Below are 21406 nucleotides of genomic sequence, written 5' to 3' on the forward strand. Positions count from 1 at the left end.
AACATCGATTTATTGATTGACGATGTTCTGGTTATGTTCTGTTAGTTTTTGACTCTCTTAGTTCCTGTTTTGTGCACTCCTGGGTTTATTTTGGTCACCATGGGGATTAACTTGGTTCGCCTGCCTCCGGTTAGTGGTCGCACGCTCAGCTGCTGTCAACCACTAATCAGAGAGCTATTTCTTCACCTTGGTCACCACGCTCAGTCTGGCGTCATTGTTTGCACCTGTTACTTGAGTTTTGCCTTGTCTCTAGTTCATGCTAAGTGTTTGCTTCATGCCATGTATAGCCTCAACAACCTGGAGCTGAACGCCCAGAAAACAGTGGAGATGATCTTGGACTTCAGGAAAGTCAAAACCCCACCATCCCCCGCCCCTAACCCTGATTGACTCTCCCACACCCCCTGTCTCCAATGTGGTCTCAGTCCGTTTCTTGGGCACCACCATCACCCGGGACCTCAAGTGGGAGCCGACCATCAGCTCCCTCATCAAGAAGGCCCAGCAGAGGATGGACTTCCTGCGGCAGCTGAGGAAACTCAAGGTGCCGACCGGGACGCTGGTGCAGTTCTACTCGGCCTTCACCGAGTCCATCCTCACCTCCGCCATCACCGTGTGGTTCCCCGGCACCACGAGCATGGACTGCAGTGCATGGTACTTAGTGCTGAGAAGGTGATTGGCTGCAAACTCCCACCCCTCCAGGACCTGTTCTCCTCCATGACCAGGAGGCGTGTGGATAGGATCACAGCTGACTCTTTTCACCCTGGACACAAACTATTCTCCCCTCTCCCCCCCTGGGCAGGAGACTACGGTCCATCCAGACCCACAACTCCCGCCACCTGAACAGTTTTTTCCCCTCGGCCAAAAACAATAACAAGAACTGATAGCTCAGTTGCAGGTCATGTTATTCTATTCTGTGTTTTATGTTGCACCATTGCACCAAGTAAAATTCCTAGTTTGTGAACCCCGTACTCAAAGTGAAGTGAAGTGAATTATATTTATATAGCGCTTTTCTCAAGTGACTCAAAGCGCTTTACATAGTGACACCCAATATCTAAGTTACACTTAAACCAGTGTGGGTGGCACTGGGAGCAGGTGGGTAAAGTGTCTTGCCCAAGGACACAACGACAGTAACTACGAGGCACAAGCGGGAATCGAACCTGCAACCCTCAAGTTGCTGGCCCGGCCACTCTACCAACCGAGCTATGCCGCCAAACAATGGCAATAAAAACTATTCTGATTCTGATTTTAATCCCAAAAAAAAACATGCATCTAAAGTTGCAAAACCCCATTAGAAATTTGAACCCGCCTACCTTTTTTGGGGGCTTTTTGGGTCATCTAATCATACAAACCCCGTTTCCATATGAGTTGGGAAATTGTGTTGGATGTAAATATAAACGGAATACAATGATTTGCAAATCCTTTTCAACCCATATTCAATTGAATGCACTACAAAGACAAGATATTTGATGTTCAAACTCATAAACTTTATTTTTTTTTGCAAATAATAATTAACTTTGAATTTAATGGCTGCAACACGTGCCAAAGTAGTTGGGAAAGGGCATGTTTATCACCTTTTCTTTTAACAACACTCAATAAACGTTTGGGAACTGAGGAAACTAATTGTTTAAGCTTTGAAAGTGGAATTATTTCCCATTCTTGTTTTATGTAGAGCTTCAGTCCTTCAACAGTCCGGGGTCTCCGCTGTCGTATTTTACGCTTCATAATGCGCCACACATTTTCTATGGGAGACAGGTCTGGACTGCAGGCAGGCCAGGAAAGTACCCGCACTATTTCTTTTGTGAAGCCACGCTGTTGTAACAAGTGCTGAATGTGGCTTGGAATTGTCATGCTGAAATAAGCAGGGGCGTCCATATAAAAGACAGCGCGTAGATGGCAGCATATGTTGTTCCAAAACCTGTCTGTATCTTTCAGCATTAATGGTGCCTTCACAGATGTGTAAGTTACCCATGCTTTGGGCACTAATGCACCCCCATACCATCACAGATTCTGGCTTTTGAACTTTGCGTCGATAACAGTCTGGAGGGTTCGCTTCCCCTTTGGTCTGGATGACACAATGTCGAATATTTCCAAAAACAATTTGAAATGTGGACTTGTCAGACCACAGAACACTTTTCCACTTTGCATCAGTCCATCCTAGATGATCTCGGGCCCAGAGAAGCCGGTGGCGTTTCTGGATGTTGTTGATAAATGGCTTTCGCTTTGCATAGTAGAGCTTTACCTTGCACGTACTGATGTAGTGACAAACTGTATTTAGTGACAGTGGTTTTCTGAAGTGTTCCTGAACACATGTGGTGATATCCTTTAGAGATTGGTGTCGGTTTTTAATGCAGTCTGAGGGATGGAAGGTTACGGTCATTCAATGTTGGTTTCCGGCCATGCCGCTTACGTGGAGTGATTTCTCCAGATTCTCTGAACCTTTTGATGATATTATGGAGCGTAGATGTTGAAATCCCTAAATTTCTTGCAATTGCACTTTGAAAAACGTTGTTCAAAAACTGTTTGACTATTTGCTCATGCAGTTGTGGACAAAGGGGTGTACCTCGCCCCATCCTTTCTTGTGAAAGACTGAGCATTTTTGGGAAGCTGTTTTTATACGTAATCATGCATCCACCTGTTCCCAATTAGCCTGCACACCTGTGGGATGTTCCAAATAACTGTTTGATGAGCATTCCTCAACTTTATCAGTATTTATTGCCACCTTTCCCAACATCTTTGTCACGTTTTGCTGGCATCAAATTCTAAAGTTAATGATTATTTGGAAACAAATAATTATGTTTATAAAAGGTGATGTAACACAGTGGTGAACATGCCCTTTCCCAACTACTTTGTCACGTGTTGCAGCCATGAAATTCTAAAGTTAATGATTATTTGCAAACAAATAAATGTTTATGAGTTTGAACATCAAATATGTTGTCTTTGTAGCATATTCAACTGAATATGGGTTGAAAATGATTAGCAAATCATTGTATTCTGTTTATATTTACATCTAACACAATTTCCCAACTCATATGGAAACGGGGTTTGTACTTGTGACCGAGTAAAAAGGGAACTCTTTGAAGTAAGAACAAAACCTGGTGCAGTCAAAACACGGTGGTAAAATGTTGAGGTTTATGGTTTTTCTGAGTCGATTACCTTGTAGAGCGCGAAAGTGCGCACGCTGTAAGTGGCCAACTCCACCGTGTCCAGCATGGTGACCTGGATCATCCCGTAGGTCTCGGTCCCTCGCGACGGCCAGTACTGGTCGCACTTCACCTGGCGGGTCAACAGAGAGAGGAGGCCAGCTGTCAGAGGCGGGAAAGCGCGGCGCTGATTAACGGGGAGGGGAACGTCGGCGGGGTCGCTGGCGGGGTCTCATTAAAAGATGAAGCGGCCTCCATGTCCGCGTGAAGCACGCTTGAAAAAAGGCCACTTTGTCCCTTTTTTTGCAGGCTGTGATCATTCCCCATGAGCTGGCTGCCAGGTGGCCTGATGGCAATTATTACTCAGGAAGTGAAAATATGAACAGCTTGTGAGAAGACTGTGTGGATATTTATTGGATATTTGCTCATCCAAACCAGCCTTTGTGCACCTGGCTGAACAAAACACTACCATGTACCCCACCGGGCATCCTGCATTGTTTAGGTACAGTACCTGTCAAAATGAAACTGCTACAAAGAAATATATCGATTTTTATTTTAGTTGTTGCGTGTATGATTTAATGTTAAAAAAAAATTACTGAAAATAAAGAAATAATAGTATTTTTATAAAAGATAAATAATAAATGACTGGACTCACACACTATTATGTTAGAACTATGGACTGGACTTTTACTATTATGTTAGATCCACTATGGACTGGACTCTCACTATTATGTTAGATCCACTATGGACTAAACTATCACACTATTATGTTAAATCCATTATGGACTGGACTCTTACTATTATGATAGATCCACTAAGGACTGGACTATCAAAATATTATGTTAGATCCACTATGGACTGGACTCTCACTATTATGTTAGATCCACTATGTACTGGACTGTCTCACTATTATGTTAGATCCACTATGGACTGGACTGTCTCACTATTATTTTAGATTGACTATGGACTGGACTGTCTCACTATTATGTTAGATCCACTATGGACTGGACTCTCACATTATTATGTTAGATCCACTATGGACTGGACTCTCACACAGTTATGTTAGATCCACTATGGACTGGACTCTCACACTATTATGTTAGATCCATTATGGACTGGACTCTTACTATTATGTTAGATCCACTATGGACTAGACTCTCACTATTATGTTAGATCCACTATGGACTGGACTCTCACACAGTTATGTTAGATCCACTATGGACTGGACTCTCACACTATTATGTTAGATCCACTATGGACTGGACTTTCACACTAGTATGTTAGATCCATTATGGACTGAACTCTTACTATCATGTTAGTTCCACTATGGACTGGACTCTCACTATTATGTTAGATCCACTATGGACTGGACTCTCACTATTATGTTAGATCCACTATGGACTGGACTCTCACTATTATGTTAGATCAACTATGGACTGGACTCTCACTATTATATTAGATCCACTATGGACTGGACTCTCACTATTATGTTAGATCCACTATGGACTGGACTCTCACTATTATGTTAGATCCACTATGGACTGGACTCTCACTATTATGTTGGATCCACTATGGACTGGACTCTCACACTCTAACCACAAAAGGAGACTGGAAAACAACTGCTTTGAGTCATAACTTAAACTTTAGTGTTGAACTAAAAAGGTAGTCTCTTCTCAAGGATAGGGCTATCACGTTTGCAGGGAGGTAATGGGTCCTGTTTTTTATAGTGGTATGACTCAGCTGGGGGATTGAACTCACCACCTACAGATCTCAGGGCGGACACTCCAACCAAAAAAGGAGATGTTCGCGTGTAAGTGTCTGGAAAACAACTGATTTAAGTCATAGCTTACATGTTGGCGTTGAGCTTGACAGGTAGTCTCTTCTCAAGGATAGGGCTATCACTTTTGCATGGAGGTAATGGGTCCCATTTTTCGAGTCTTTGGTATGACTCGGCCAACCTACCGATCTCAGGGCGGACACTCTAACCACTAGTCCACTGCGCAGGTCAAATACCGTTAGCTGTAACTTTGCTCATACGGTAAAAAAATGGAAGTTCCAGGCAATATTCTGACACTGATTTCCTTACCCGAGACTTCTCCTCCAGTCGCGTCATCATGACGATGGTGCTGGACCTCTGCTCCCACACCATCCTCCAGAAGTCGCTGAGGGTCTCAGGCAGCGGGCCTTGCGTGGCGATGTAGGCGTTCTGCTTCCGGTAGCCGTCGATGTAGTTGGCGTTGAGGTAGTCGCTGCCGGGGACGGCTGAGACAAAAGCGGGGACATCCTTGACAATCGCGGCAACGTTTTGTCTGCTCTCGAATTCAACATGAAGCAGAACTAAAGTCGTGGTCAAAAGTTTACATACACTTGTAAAGGACATAATGTCAAGGCTGTCACGGAAGGAAACACGCAGTTTTTAAAAGCCCTTTGAGTTCAAAAAACTATTTTTTTTTTCTTCATCTTTTTGCATTTTCACACATCTCTGAAAGAGACGCCCGCCCTAAAGCCAGTCCCAACCCAAAATGGTCAGAAAGTTGTACATGTACAAACCCTGTTTCCATATGAGTTGGGAAATTGTGTTAGATGTAAATATAAACAGAATACAATGATTTGCAAATCCTTTTCAACCCATATTCAGTTGAATTTGCTACAAAGACAACATATTTGATGTTCAGACTGATAAACATAATTTTATTTTTGCAAATAATCATTAACTTTAGAATTTGATGCCAGCAACACGTGACAAAGTAGTTGGGAAAGGTGGCAATAAATACCGATAAAGTTGAGGAATGCTCATCAAACACTTATTTGGAACATCCCACAGGTGTGCAGGCTAATTGGGAACAGGTGGGTGCCATGATTGGGTATAGAAACAGCTTCCCAAAAATTGCTCAGTCTTTCACAAGAAAGGATGGGGCGAGGTACACCCCTTTGTCCACAACTGTGTGAGCAAATAGTCAAACAGTTTAAGAACAACGTTTCTCAAAGTGCAATTGCAAGAAATTTAGGGATTTCAACATCTACGCTCCATAATATCATCAAAAGGTTCAGAGAATCTCGAGAAATCACTCCACGTAAGCGGCATGGCCGGAAACCAACAATGAATGATCGTGACCTTCGATCCCTCAGACGGCACTGTATCAAAAACCGACATCAATCTCTAAAGGATATCACCACATGGGCTCAGGAACACTTCAGAAAACCACTGTCACTAAATAGAGTTTGCCGCTACATCTGTAAGTGCAAGTTAAAGCTCTACTATGCAAAGCCAAAGCCATTTATCAACAACATCCAGAAACGCCGCTGGCTTCTCTGGGCCCGAAGTCATCTAAGATGGACTGATGCAAAGTGGAAAAGTGTTCTGTGGTCTGACGAGTACACATTTCAATTGTTTTTGGAAATATTCGACATGGTGTCATCCGGACCAAAGGGTAAGCGAACTATCGACGCAAAGTTCAAAAGCCAGCATCTGTGATGGTATGGGGGTGCATTAGTGCCCAAGGCATGGGTAACTTACACATCTGTGAAGGCACCATTAATGCTGAAAGGTACATACAGGTTTTGGAACAATAAATGCTGCCATCTACGCGCCATCTTTTTCATGGACACCCCTGCTTATTTCAGCAAGACAATGCCAAGCCACATTCAGCATGTGTTACAACAGCGTGGCTTCGTAAAAAAAGAGAGCGGATACTTTCCTGGCCTGCCTGCAGTCCAGACCTGTCTCCCATGGAAAATGTGTGGCGCATTATGAAGCGTAAAATACGACAGCGGAGACCCCGGACTGTTGAACGACTGAAGCTCTACATAGAACAAGAATGGGAAAGAATTCCACTTTCAAAGCTTCAACAATTAGTTTCCTCAGTTCCCAAATTTTTATTTAGTGTTGTTAAAAGAAAAGGTGATGTAACACAGTGGTGAACATGCCCTTTCCCAACTACTTTGGCACGTGTTGCAGCCATGAAATTCTAAATTAAAGATTATTTGCAAAAAAAAATAAAGTTTATGAGTTTGTGCATCAAATATGTTGTCTTTGTAGCATATTCAACTGAATATGGGTTGAAAAGGATTTGCAAATCATTGTATTCTGTTTATATTTACATCTAACACAATTTCCCAACTCCTATGGAAACGGGGTTTGTACATGTAAACAATCTATGGTGAGTTCAAGGACGGCTGAAATTAGTCGGACAAAACGGCGCTTGCCAAATACTCTCATCAGTGGAGCATGTTTAACATAAACCGTGGGATTTCCAACACTTAAGAACGTCTTTCCGTGCCAGCGTCTGTTATCATTATATGATTGGAAACTCAAGACAGCCACGGCGTCATGTTCTTTACAAGTCTACGTCAACTTTTGACCGCCACTGTACTTATTTATCGAAGCACACAAACGGCGCCCGCACTCCAAGTCAGTAATCGAAGCGAGGTCTCGGAGGTGGAGTGTGCGGAGTCACCGCCGTCCTTACCGTCCACGGAGGTCAGCACCACTCTGGAGTGGTCGTAGGCGATGACGTTGGCGTAGCGGTTCTTTGGTTTGTTCACTTCCATGTTGGAGTTCTCCCAAGTAAACTGCTGGCCCGGGTCGATGGACTGCGAAAGGAACATAAAGAACAAAAAAGGATCAGTACGTCTGGTGCGGATCAGACAAGTGGTGAACAAAGTCCGACGACCCTGACAGGAGACCTTGGCGACAGCCTTGAAGCTTCACTTGATTTTTCACTGTTCTGAGATCAGTCCTTTCATGTCGTCTCCCTAACAATGCCCGACCCCCCCCCCCCAATCCCCCTTTTTACGCCCGGCGCCATTTGTCTCCGAGAAGGCGCTAGATTGCATAGGTATTGATCGGCCGGGGATGTGAGACGGCGTCCCCACTGTCCCCGAGTCGCTCGGCTCGATGGTGTCAGAGTCTTTTGTTATTCGGCATCGATTGGACTCGCTGCTGAAACATGTTGGCTGATTCCCAGCACCTTCCTCGCACATTCCTCCACCTCTTGAAGTTTGAAGCTTTTAATTTGGAATCGAATGTCAATTTCAGTACAAACGATATCTGTACTAAGTCAATCAATGTTTACTTATAGAGCCCTAAATCACCAGTGTCTCAAAGGGCTGCACAAGCCACAACGACATCCTCGGCTCAGATCCCACATCAGGGCAAGGAAAAACTCAAACCAATGTGGATCTAGATCACAGTGTGAGAGTCCAGTCCATAGTGGATCTAACATAATAGTGAGAGTCCAGTCCATAGTGGATCTAACATAATATTGTGAGAGTCCAGTCCATAGTGGATCTAACATATTAGTGAGAGTGCAGTCCATAGTGGACCTAACATAATATTGTGAGAGTCCAGTCCATAGTGGATCTGACATAATATTGTGAGAGTCCAGTCCATAGTGGATCCAAAATAATAGTAAGATTCCAGCCCATAGTGTATCTAACATAATAGTGTAAGAGTCCAGTCCATAGTGGATCTAAAATAATAGCGAGAGTCCAGTCCGTAGTGGATCTAACATAATAGTGTAAGAGTCCAGTCTGTAGTGGATCTAACATATTAGTGAGAGTCCAGTCCATAGTGGATCTAACATAATAGTGTGAGAGTCCAGTCCATAGTGGATCTAACATAATAGTGTGAGAGTCCAGTCCATAGTGGATCTAACATAATATTGTGAGAGTCCAGTCCATAGTGGATCCAAAATAATAGTAAGAGTCCAGCCCATAGTGGATCTAACATAATAGTGTAAGAGTCCAGTCCATAGTGGATCTAACATAATAGCGAGAGTCCAGTCCATAGTGGATCTAACATAACAGTGTAAGAGTCCAGTCTGTAGTGGATCTAACATAATAGTGAGAGTCCAGTCCATAGTGGATCTAACATAATAGTGTAAGAGTCCAGTCTGTAGTGGATCTAACATATTATTTAGAGTCCAATCCATAGTGGATCTAACATAATAGTGTGGGAGTCCAGTCAATATTGGGGCCAGCAGGAGATAATCTTGAGTGGAAACCCCACATCTGCGGTCCCCTCCAAGGTTTCTCATTGTTATCCCTTTTAGACCCTTGTGATTTAGGGCTATATAAATAAACATTGATTGATTGATTGATGTAATAGCAGGAATTCATTGTCACCAACATAAGGTCTCGCACACACGCACACACGCGCGCACACACACACACACACACACACACACACACACACACACACACACACACACACACACACACACACACACACACACACACACACACACACACACACACACACACACACACACACACACACACAGCTGCAATAGTTTAAAGTGCATGCAGAGCAAAATGTTGTAGGTGTTGCCCAATCAGGATACTTTAAATTCAGCTACTGCCATCTTGAGGAGTTCATTAAACACACATTCAAATTGGGGACCTATGTGGTTACTTGCAGTATCAACTTGGCAACTATAGAAGACTAATTAAATAATGGCCTTAATTAGAGTTTTCTTTTTCAGTTCAATTCAGTTTCAGTTAATTTGGACCATGCATAAAATACAATATAATTCAACACATATTACAGTTGTCTCATTACAGCAGTGTTTTTCAACCTTTTTTGAGCCAAGGCACATCTTTTACGTAGAAAAAATCCGGAGGCACACCACCAGCAGAAATCATTAAAAAACGAAACTCAGTTGACAGTAAAAAGTCGTTGGCGCAATTGTTGGACATGACTTTAAACCACAACCAAGCATGCATCAATATAGCTCTTGTCTCAAAGTAGGTGTACTGTCACCACCTGTCACATCACATCCTAACCTCCTGTGTGTAGTGTTTTACTTCTTGTCTGGCGCTCCAATTTTGACAGCTTTTTCATTTTTTTTTGGGTATTTTCCTGTAGCAGTTTCATGTCTTCCTTTGAGCGATATTTCCCGCATCTACTTTGTTTTAGCAATCAATAATATTTCAGTTGTTTTTATCCTTTTGTGGGGACATTGTTGATTGTCATGTCATGTTCGGGACGTACTTTGTGGACGCCTTCTCTGCTCCACAGTAAGTCTTTGCTGTCGTCCAGCATTCTGTTTTTCTTGACTTTCTAGCCTGTTCAGTTTTAGTTTTGTTCTGCATAACCTTCCCTAAGCTTCAATGCCTTTTCTTAGGGGCACATACTTTTTTAAAATTTTTGTTTGAACAATTAGAAACTTTTTTACCTGCACCCTGCCTCCCGCTATCTACAAAGCAGTTAGCTACCGGCTGCCACCTACTGATATGGAAGAGTATTACACGGTTCCTCTGCCGAGCTCTAGACAGCACCGACACTCAACAACAACACATCATTTGCAGACTATAATTACTTGTTTGCAGAAACCCAAATAGGTGAAATTAGATAATCTCCCACGGCACAGTGGTTGAAAAACACTGCATTACAGCACGTCCGAGGGGATAGGATTAAATAAAGCTTTCTCCTACTCCTTTTCATACCATAGCAATCGTATCCTATTTCCTATTCACATAACAGTAAACAAATAAATAACAGATACATAATATACCACTGCGATGAGGTGGCGACTTGTCCAGGGTGTACCACCACCTTCCGCCCGATATATCTGAGATAGGCACCAGCGCCCCCCGTGACCCCAGAGGGAATAAGTGGTAGAAAATGGATGGATATATATATATATATATATATTTATTTAATTATATATGCACATTATTTTTTTTAAATCCTGCACTACCATGAGCTTATGTAACGACATTTTGTTCTTATCTGTGCTGTAAAGTTCAAATTTTAATGACAATACAAAGGAAGTCTAAATCTAAGTCTACTTTATGTTGTGTATTTTTTTATATGAGATGTCCAATTTCCAACGTGTGGTACGTTTACAATTTAAAAACACTTTAATATGCAATCGGGCGTCTAGCTGCCGATGTAAACAAACCACCATAAAAACATTTTTTAGGGAATAAGCGGTAGAAAAATGGATGGATTTTTTTTTTTTTTTTAATAAAAACACCTGAAATCAGTTTAAACGGCCCCCGAGGCGTGAGGCCAGCAAAGGGCAAGCGGGACAATGACAGAGTGCCACAAACTGCTGCTTCTGGGATGAGCGACCATCTGCTGGGACATGGAGGTGGTCTTTCCCTGGCCTGGAATGACTCGTAGTCGGGGGAGGGAAACGGAGTCGGGCCGCTTGCCACTTCCTGGTGGCCTATGATGACATGGCGTGGAGGGAGGGAACATGATGCAGGCAGATACTAGTACTATTAACACTTTACTCCATCATCACACTGGTCAGTTATTAATATGTCAACTAGGGATGCACCTATAAGTATCGGCCGCTTTACCTAAAAAGGTCTGGTGTGCCGTGCGAGATGATCTAATTTCACCTATTTGGGTTAAAAATATTTTTTTGCAAACTACTGTACATTGTGTAGGTGAACCCAGGACCATCGGCTACATTGTTGGCAGCGGTGGGACTAAACCAGACTATGCTGCAGTTAAAGAGAGACATTAGAGCAGGTCCGCCGCTCCCAGTCTGTGGAACGCTGTCCCTGACCACCTGAGGGCACCACAGACTGTGGATGCTTTTAAAAAAGGCTTAAAACAGAAGCATTTGAGTCCCATCTTAAAACTAATTTGTATACTCTAGCCTTTAAATAGACCACCTTCTTGGACCAGATGATCTGTCGATCATTTTCTTTTCTGCTCTGCCCCCCTCTCCATCGTGGAGGGGGGGGCACAGGTTTGGAGGCAACGGATGAAAGTCGGGACCCGGGGTGGGTTGGGTCTGTGCAACAGTTGGGGACATCTCTGCGCTGCTGACCTGTCTCCGCTCGGGATGGTCTCCTGCTGGCCCCACTATGGACTGGACTCTCATACTATTATGTTAGATCCACTATGGACTGGACTCTCACTATTATCTTAGATCCACAATGGACTGGACTCTCACACTATTATGTTAGATCCACTATGGACTGGACTCTCATACTATTATGTTAGATCCACTATGGACTGGACTCTCACTATTATGTTAGATCCACTATGGACTGGCCTCTCACTATGATGTTAGATCCACTATGGACTGGACTCTCACTCTTATGTTAGATCCACTATGGACTGGACTCTCACTCTTATGTTAGATCCACTATGGACTGGACTCTCACTATTATGTTAGATCCACTATGGACTGGACTCTCACTATTATGTTAGATCCACTATGGACTGGACTCTCACACTATTATGTTAGATCCACTATGGACTGGACTCTCACTAATATGTTAGATCCACTATGGACTGGACTCTCACACTATTATGTTAGATCCACTATGAACTGGACTCTCACTATTATGTTAGATCCACTATGGACTGGACTCTCACTATTATGTTAGATCCACTATGGACTGGACTCTCACAATATTATGTTAGAACCACTATGGACTGGACTTTCACACTATTATGTTAGATCCACTATGGACTGGACTCTCACTATTATGTTAGATCCACTATGGACTGGACTCTCACTATTATGTTAGATCCACTATGGACTGGACTCTCACTATTATGTTAGATCCACTATGGACTGGACTCTCACAATATTATGTTAGAACCACTATGGACTGGACTTTCACACTATTATGGTAGATCCACTCGAAGTCCATTACACGGTTGCCCAGGGGTGGGTCCCCACATATGTGGTCCTCTCCAAGGTTTCTCATTGTCATCCCATTGGGTTGAGTTTTTCCTTGCCCTGATGTGGGCTCTGAACCGAGGATGTCGTTGTGGCTTGTGCAGCCCTTTGAGACACTCGCGATTCAGGGCTATATAAATTAACATTGATTGAATGATAAAAACCCTTCTTTTTAAAAAAGATTTTTTTCTGATTGTTCTCGCTATTAGAATGTTCTAGTTTTTATTTTGTTTTCTTTCTTTCTTTATTTATTTATTCATGCATTTATTTATTTATTCATTTTTATTTTAATGCACTGTAGCACTTTGAGGTTGTTTGCTCAATGTAAAGTTCTTTTACAAATAAAATCTATTATTTTTACGCCAGGGGTCACCAACCTTTTTGAAACCAAGAGCTACTTCTTGGGTACTGATTAATGCGAAGGGCTACCAGTTTGATACACACTTCAATAAATTGCCAGAAATAGCCAATTTGCCCAATTAACCTTCAATAAATACATCTATGGGTATTTCTGTCTGTCATTCCGTCGTATATATTTTTTTCTTTTACGGAAGGTTTTTTTTAGAGAATAATTTATGAAAAAAAAAAAACACTTAATCGAACGGTTTAAAAGAGGAGAAAACACGAAAAAAAATGAAAATTAAATTTTCAAACATTGTTTATCTTCAATTTCGACTCTTTAAAATTAAAAATTCTACTGAGAAAAAGAAGAGAAAAAATAGCTAATTTGAATCCTTTTGAAAAAATTTAAAAAAGAATTTATGGAACATCATTAGTAATTTTTCCTGATTAAAATACATTTTAGAATTTTGATGACATGTTTTAAATAGGTTAAAATCCAATCTGCACTTTGTTATAATATATAACAAATTTGACCAAGCTATATTTCTGACTAAGACAAATCATTATTTCTTCTAGATTTTCCAGAACAAAATTTTAAAAATAAATTCAAAAGACTTTGAAATGAGATTTAAATTTGATTCTACAGATTTTTTAGATTTGCCAGAATAATCTTTTTGAATTCTAATAATAATACGTTTGAAGAAATATTTCACAAATATTCTTCGTTGAAAAAACAGAAGCTAAAATGAAGAATGAAATTAAAATGTATTTATTATTCTTTACAATAAATGAGAAACAATTTACTTGAACATTGATTTAAATTGTCAGGAAAGAAGAGGAAGGAATTTAAAAGGTAAAAAAGTATATGTGTTTAAAAATCCTAAAATCATTTTTAAGGTTGTATTTTTTCTCAAAAATTGTCTTTCTGAAAGTTATAAGAAGCAAAGTAAAAAAAATAAATGAATTTATTTAAACAAGTGAAGACCAAGTCTTTAAAATATTTTCTTGGATTTTCAAATTCTATTTGAGTTTTGTCTCTCTTAGAATTAAAAATGTCGAGCAAAGCGAGACTGGCTTGCTAGTAAATAAATACAATTTAAAAAATAGAGGCAGCTCACTGGTAAGTGCTGCTATTTGAGCTATTTTTAGAACAGGCCAGCGGGCGACTCATCTGGTCCTTACGGGCAACTACCTTCGTGTCTTCACACTGCCCACTCGCTGCTTTTGTTGCAAGCGATAGGGGACACACCCGCCGAGTCAGAGTGGAACAAAAAAACCACACACGTATGCGGTGGTAAGCACTGCCTTGGCATCAAGGGCGGGTTCTTACCTCGTACTCCTGGGAGAAGCGCAGGCCGTCGTTGGCCTTCAGTCGCTCGATGTGGTCCGCCAGCTCCACCACGGGGATGGGCGGGTGCTCCCGCATCCCTGGGAGAACAACGGGAGAGCGGCGGTGAGTGGAGCGAAGGTCACGAGAAAGAAAATGACATCAGCGTGGACGATGAGTGGCGCTCGGGGATTGTGGGGGGCATGAGGTGGCGCCGCATGATCATTTGGTGATGCGTGGTCATGCCGAGTGAATATGGCGTGGGGTGTGGGATATGTGGGGGAGGAGCTGGGCGTGAGCATGCTCTTGTGGAAGTAGGCTGGAAAGCAAGCCTCGCTCTGGCGAGAGAGGTGTGACCGGAGTGAGAACCCGCAAGTCCCAACGGATCCGTCACACTCCTATTTCGCGAGGACGGCGTGTACGTGGACGTGTGGGGGGGTTAGTGACTGGTCACCCGACAGAAGTCATCCATCCATCCATCCATCTTCTTCCGCTTATCCGAGGTCGGGTCGCGGGGGCAACAGCCTAAGCAGGGAAGCCCAGACTTCCCTTTCCCCAGCCACTTCGTCTAGCTCTTCCCGGGGGATCCCGAGGCGTTCCCAGGTCAGCCGGGAGACATAGTCTTCCCAACGTGTCCTGGGTCTTCCCCGTGGCCTCCAACCGGTTGGACGTGCCCTAAACACCTCCCTCGGGAGGCGTTCGGGTGACATCCTGACCAGATGCCCGAACCACCTCATCTGGCTCCTCTCGATGTGAAGGAGCAGCGGCTTTACTTTGAGTTCCTCCCGGATGGCAGAGCTTCTCACCCTATCTCTAAGGGAGAGACCTGGAAACTCATTTCGGCCGCTTGTACCCGTGATCTTATCCTTTCGGTCATGACCCAAAGCTCATGACCATAGGTGAGGATGGGAACGTAGATCGACCGGTAAATTGAGAGCTTTGCCTTCCGGCTCAGCTCCTTCTTCACCACAACGGATCGGTACAACGTCCGCATTACCGAAGAGGTTGCACCGATCCGCCTGTCCATCTCACGATCCACTCTTCCCCCACTCGTGAACAAGTCTCCTAGGTACTTGAACTCCTCCACTTGGGGCAGGGTCTCCTCCCCAACCCGGAGATGGCACTCCACCCTTTTCCGGGCGAGAACCATGGACTCGGACTTGGAGGTGCTGATTCTCACTCGGCTGCAAACCGACAGAAGTCATTTCTTTGAAAATATCTCTCCTTACAATAGACTTTGCTTCGGCACAGCCTGGAGCGCTCGGCCTGAATTAAGTTCACACAACCCCCCCTACGCCCTACGCCCGGGGTAGGGAACCTATGGTTCTAGAGCCAGATGTGGCTCTTTTGATGCCCGCATCTGGCTCTCAGATAAATCTTAGCTGACCTTGCTTAACACGATGGGGCGGTATAGCTCGGTTGGTAGAGCGGCCGTGCCAGCAACTTGAGGGTTCCAGGTTCAATCCCCGCTTCGGCCATCCTAGTCACTGCCGTTGTGTCCTTGGGCAAGACACTTTACCCACCTGCTCCCAGTGCCACCCACACTGGTTTAAAAATGTAACTTAGATATCGGGTTTCACTATGTAAAGCGCTTTTGAGTCACTAGAGAAAAGCGCTATATAAATATAATTCACTTCACGATAAGTCATGAATATTTCCGCCGTGTTAAAAATAACGTTCAAATTCTAAAACATTATCACGCATTTTAATCCAACCATCTATTTTCTATCGCACCTGTTCAAAATGTCGCATTAATGTTAAGAAGAATTATATTTATTATTGGTTAACTTTAGAATAACAATGTTATTAAAAAGAAAAAGAGACTTATAATATTATCATTCTCTAAAAATGTTGGTCTTGTTTAAAAATGCACACATTTAGTTGTATTCAGTGTTAAAAAATATTATATGGCTCTCTCAGCCAAAAAGGTTCCCGACCCCTGGTGTGGGGCTTGCCCTCCTGGGGGTTCTTCAGACCACCAAGCACCGCCATGAGAGCCTGTTTCAGGGTTACAATATTGTTTTATTTTTCAGTAAGTCTCTCAGTTGCTTTCCAGCATTTGTCTTTTTCTCTTTCGTTCTCGCTCGCGCTCTGGCTCCAGCCCCGACCCCGTCTCTCCTCCTAGCTGCTGCTTATAAACAGAGCGACAGGAGATTAGATAACAAGGCCCAGCTGGGCCATCTACGCACCTGTCGATGACAATAACATTAACACTCTCTAGAACATGCCGTCGCGTGCGCCCTCATACCATGCCGGCCGGTCACATGTAGTGTGCGGCTGCCGTTATCACGCTCAAGTGACTGCAAGGCATACTTGCTCAACAGCCATACAGGTTACACTGAGGGTTGTGATCTAAACAACTTTAACACTCTTACTAATATGCGCCACACTGTGAACCCACACCAAAGAAGAATGAAAAACATATTTCGGGAGAACATCTGCACTGTATCACAACATAAACACAACAAAACAAATACCCAGAATCCCATGCTTCCCTAACTCTTCCGGGCTACATTATCCACCCCCGCCAACCCCCCAACCCCGCCCACCTCCCCCGGTATTTGTTTTGTTGGGTTTATGGGGCGGCATAGCTCGGTTGGTAGAGTGGCCATGCCAGCAACTTGAGGGTTGCAGGTTCGATTCCCGCTTGTGCCATCCTAGTTACTGCCGTTGTGTCCTTGGGCAAGACACTTTACCCACCTGCCCCCAGTGCCACCCACACTGGTTTAAATGTAACTTAGATATTGGGTGTCACTATGTAAAAACGCTTTGAGTCACTTGAGAAAAGCGCTATATAAATATAATTCACTAAATATAATTCACTAAATTATGTTGTGGTACAGTGCGGAAGCTCTCCCGAAATGTGTTTGTCATTCTTCTTTGGTGTGAGTTCACAGTGTGGCGCATATTAGTAAGAGTGTTAAAGTTGTTCATTCGGCCACCCTCAGTGTGACCTGTATGGCTGTTGAACAAGTATGCCTTGCAGTCACTTACGTGTGTCTGCAGAAGCCACATACAAAATGTAAATGAGCTGACAAGCTCTTTGTTACTAGCTGCTGCTTATAAACTGAGCGACAGGTGATTAGATAACCAGGCCCAGCTGGGCCATCTACGCACCTGTCGCTGATTTCGAGGCCAGTTTTGGCAACACCCTGCTTCGCCGCAGGCCACGCCCCTCCACATTTAGTTTCGGAATAACAATGTTTTTAGAAAGAATAAGAGACATGAAATGTTGGTCTACTTAAAAATGCTCGCGTTTAGTTGTGTTCAGTGTTAAAAAAAATATTATATGGCCCTTACGGAAATACATTTTTAAATATTTGGCTTTTTGGCTCTCTTAGCCAAAAAGGTTCCCGACCCCTGCCCTATGCCCTCCCCCAACCCGTTTTTTCTCATTGCCGAGTTATTGCTACCGTATTTTTCGGACTATAAATCGTAGTTTATAATCATGTACTCGGGAGCGACTTATGTGTGAAATTATTAACACATTACTGTAAAATATCAAATAATATTATTTATCTCATTCGCGGAAGAGACGAAGAAAATGTCAGCAATCGTCACACACACGTCAACCAATAAGAATTTGGCGGGGGAGGGTCATGGCAAAAGTGCATTGTGGTTCATGGAATGCTAACTGCTACATGCTATATACTACTGTGGCCGTGCCAGCAACTTGAGGGTTGCAGGTTCGATTCCCACTTCTGCAAACCTAGTCACTGCCGTTGTGTCCTTGGGCAAGACACTTTACCCACCTGCTCCCATTGCCACCCACACTGGTTTGAATGTAACTTAGATATTGGGTTTCACTATGTACAGTGCTTTGAGTCACTAAAGAAAAAGCGCTATATAAATATAATTCACAAATATAATTCACTATTCTTTACTTATTTTAAATTGCCTTTCAAATGTCTATTCTTGGTGTTGGGTTTTATCAAATAAATTTCCCACCCGAAATGCGATTCATACTCCAGTGCGATTTGTAACCCGAAAAATACGGTAATCTGCGAGCGCATATTCCCACCCACCGCGTGTCAGGCTTGCCACTGACAGTTTGTTTGTTTAGTATTTCCTGTCCTTAGTTCCTGTCAGCACTCTTATTTTGGTTCAGCTTCCTGTTTGTCTCCCTAAATGCTTTGTTTCCCCTCAGCTGTGGCTGATTGGCACCTGGCCACACCTGATGTCAATCAGCCAGCTCCTATTTTACCTCCTTTGTTCCTCCAGTCAGTGCTGGATTATTGTCGCTCTTGTGTCGTTGCTACCTGTCGTGCTACTATTTGTCCTTGTCGTCGTAGCGGTAATCTGTTCCTGTTAGCTATTTGTAGTCTGTTTTCTCGAAGCTTATTGGTTTCGTGTTTTCTTGTTAGCCATTAGCTGTTTCCAGTTTTTCGGTTTCCTGCTAGATATCTGTCAGCTTCCACGCTAGGCATTTTGTTTGTTATCCGCCCATGTGCGCGCTTTTGGTTTGAACCCTTTGTTTGGTTTTGTTCTAGTTGTTTATATTACAACCATGTTTTGTCACTACATGCCGGCCTCCTTCTCTGTATCTTGGGGTTCGACACCAACAAACTTTGACACCGGGGCTTTCGTCCTGGCTTACAACACACCGCCGGGAACCTGTTTTATAGATGTTCACCCAAAAAAGTTCATCTTCTATCGTTGCTTTGACGCCTCTTTTGTTGCACATCCGGTTCCGGCTGGTATTTATCCGCCTTTCTTTTCTATTTCCGCAGAAATCAACAACCGTAACGTGGAATGGGGCATTTACCTGCGTGGTCCTTTTCGCACAGAATGTGGTATGGATGAAAACAAACCACCCTAAAGGTAAACCTGGCACAAAAAAATGGAACATTGACATCAGAGCTGCGCCCCCCGCCACCCCAAAGGGAATAAGCGGTATTAAATGGATGGATGGACTTCAATTATACTTCACGTTAATAGAATTTATATGGAATTTTGGGAGACATTTTCAATAAATTCAGAATTTTCCACAAGCCTTCCTAATTCTGCATGAAAAAAAAGCAAAGGTGTTTTATGTCCCTGTCGCCTGAGTCGGCAGTTTTGCAGAATCGGCCGTGTAAAGAGGCGCTAAATGACTTACTGCCATTCCACCACGGTGACGCTAACAGCTCCTCATGAAACCTGAGCAATTAATCCAATTAAAAGACCCACATTAAGATTGGTGTTTAAGAACGTGGTCGGACAGGCCTTTTATAGCGACAAACAGGCACCAAAGAAATGGAGGGTGAAGACAGATAAGAAACATTACGTAAAAGTACGTATTGCTCAACCAGCCGTGATGTCCGGAGAGGACTTTGCTGCATCCTCTGAAAGCCGGGTGGGATTGTGATGTCACAGAATGGGATCGAGTGAGTAGGCGAGAGGGTGGGTAGTGGTTTGATGGAAGAGTGTGTGGGGAAACACACAGTACGAAGCCTGCTTCCACTAATCAGTACAGTTCAGTTCAGTTCTGAACGGTTTTTGACAGAAACGGAGCGTGAAAGTGGTTAATGCCCCACATTGTACCGTGGTATACTCGGGAATGCCTTCCAAACCGTGGAAATCTGATCTGAACTGTACCACATCGGTGGAGGCATGGCTTTATGCAACATTACGGACTAACTTGGCGTGTTGGGGCTGCGGTGAGAGCTGGGACCTGTGGAGAGAGGAGAGCCAGGGAGTATGGAAGGAAAGAAGGAAGGAAGGAAGGAAGGAAGGAAGGAAGGAAGGAAGGAAGAAGACTGGATCAATGGTCGATAGGATCAGATCGAGGCTAAACAAACAAACGTTTCGTGCACAGCCGCTGGTGCTTTCTCAAGCTACGTCCATACGAGTGAACCTAAGAGCCGCAATCACTTCTCCTACTGACAAATTGTCAACGAAGATCATTTGATGAATTTTCCCAACTAACAAGACGGCTTATCATTCACTGATCATTTCAATCGAGCGTTTGGAACACACCTTTCTAACCAGGTCTCTTTATGTCCTCCTGTATTCAAACTCATTCAAACTGTATTCAAACAGTACGAAGCTTGCTTCCACTAATCAGTACAGTTCAGTTCGGTTCTGAACGGTTTTTGACAGAAACGGAGCGTGAATGTGGTTAATGCCCCACATTGTACCGTGGTATTCTCGGGAATGGCTTCCAAACCGTGGAAATCTGATTTGTACTGTACCACTTCGGTGGAGGCATGGCTTTATGCAACATAACGGACTAACTTGGCGTGTTGGGGCTGCGGTGAGAGCTGGGACCTTTGGAGAGAGGAGAGCCAGGGAGTACGGAAGGAAGGAAGAAGACTGGATCAATGGTCGATAGGATCAGATCGAGGCTAAACAAACAAACGTCTCGTGCACAGCCGCTGGTGCTTTCTCAAGCTACGTCCATACGAGTGAACCTAAGAGCCGCAATCACTTCTCCTGCTGAAAAATTGTCAACGAAGATCATTCGATGAATTTTCCCCACTAACAAGACGGCTTGTCATTTACTGATCATTTCAACCGAGCGTTTGGAACACACCTTTCTAACCAGGTCTCTTTATGTCCTCCTGTATTCAAACTCTAGTCTGTTTTCCCCGGTCTGAGATGTCTGTTTCCTGACGTGTGAGCACAGTAATCAAACCAAATGCACCAAGACCATACAGGAGAAAACTACTCTTACCAGACTGACGTCAATCCCATTCATTCAGAGTAATCTTGGAATCCGGTTGTATAGAAAAATACCTCACAGATATTAAAGAGGACATATAGTACAACATTTTCTAGCTTGTTTTAAAGCACTCCTTACCTAATGGTAGCCCGTATGGAGGGTCTACATTCGGGTGACATCATGAAGAACAACTGCTCGACTTTCATTCAAAAGGATATTTTTCCGACTGATTTAGGGTGAGGATTCGAGTTCTGGGAGAAGCCTCCAGTTTTAGACAGAAACCATTTGGTCTCATTGCTTG

General features: G+C 43.4%; 1 protein-coding gene across 18 annotated transcripts in view; it reads right to left on the reverse strand.

Moving 5' to 3' along the window:
- LOC133568754 (receptor-type tyrosine-protein phosphatase F-like) overlaps positions 1 to 21406 on the reverse strand; it is a 621387-nt gene that overhangs the window by 26603 nt on the left and 573378 nt on the right. For 11 of the 18 annotated variants that reach the window (XM_061920870.1, XM_061920869.1, XM_061920881.1 and 8 more), the window contains 5 exons: positions 20083 to 20115; positions 14466 to 14563; positions 7607 to 7730; positions 5224 to 5399; positions 3151 to 3270 (listed from right to left, as the gene is read on the reverse strand). In XM_061920870.1, coding sequence (XP_061776854.1) covers positions 3151 to 3270; positions 5224 to 5399; positions 7607 to 7730; positions 14466 to 14563; positions 20083 to 20115 — 551 coding nt within the window. Of the gene's footprint in view, positions 1 to 3150; positions 3271 to 5223; positions 5400 to 7606; positions 7731 to 14465; positions 14564 to 20082; positions 20116 to 20678; positions 20712 to 21406 lie in introns of all 18 variants that reach the window. The other 7 variants (XM_061920884.1, XM_061920882.1, XM_061920883.1 and 4 more) reach the window with 2 other exon arrangements.

Source organism: Nerophis ophidion, linkage group LG14 (assembly GCF_033978795.1).
Source record: "Nerophis ophidion isolate RoL-2023_Sa linkage group LG14, RoL_Noph_v1.0, whole genome shotgun sequence".
Lineage (NCBI taxonomy): Eukaryota > Metazoa > Chordata > Actinopteri > Syngnathiformes > Syngnathidae > Nerophis > Nerophis ophidion.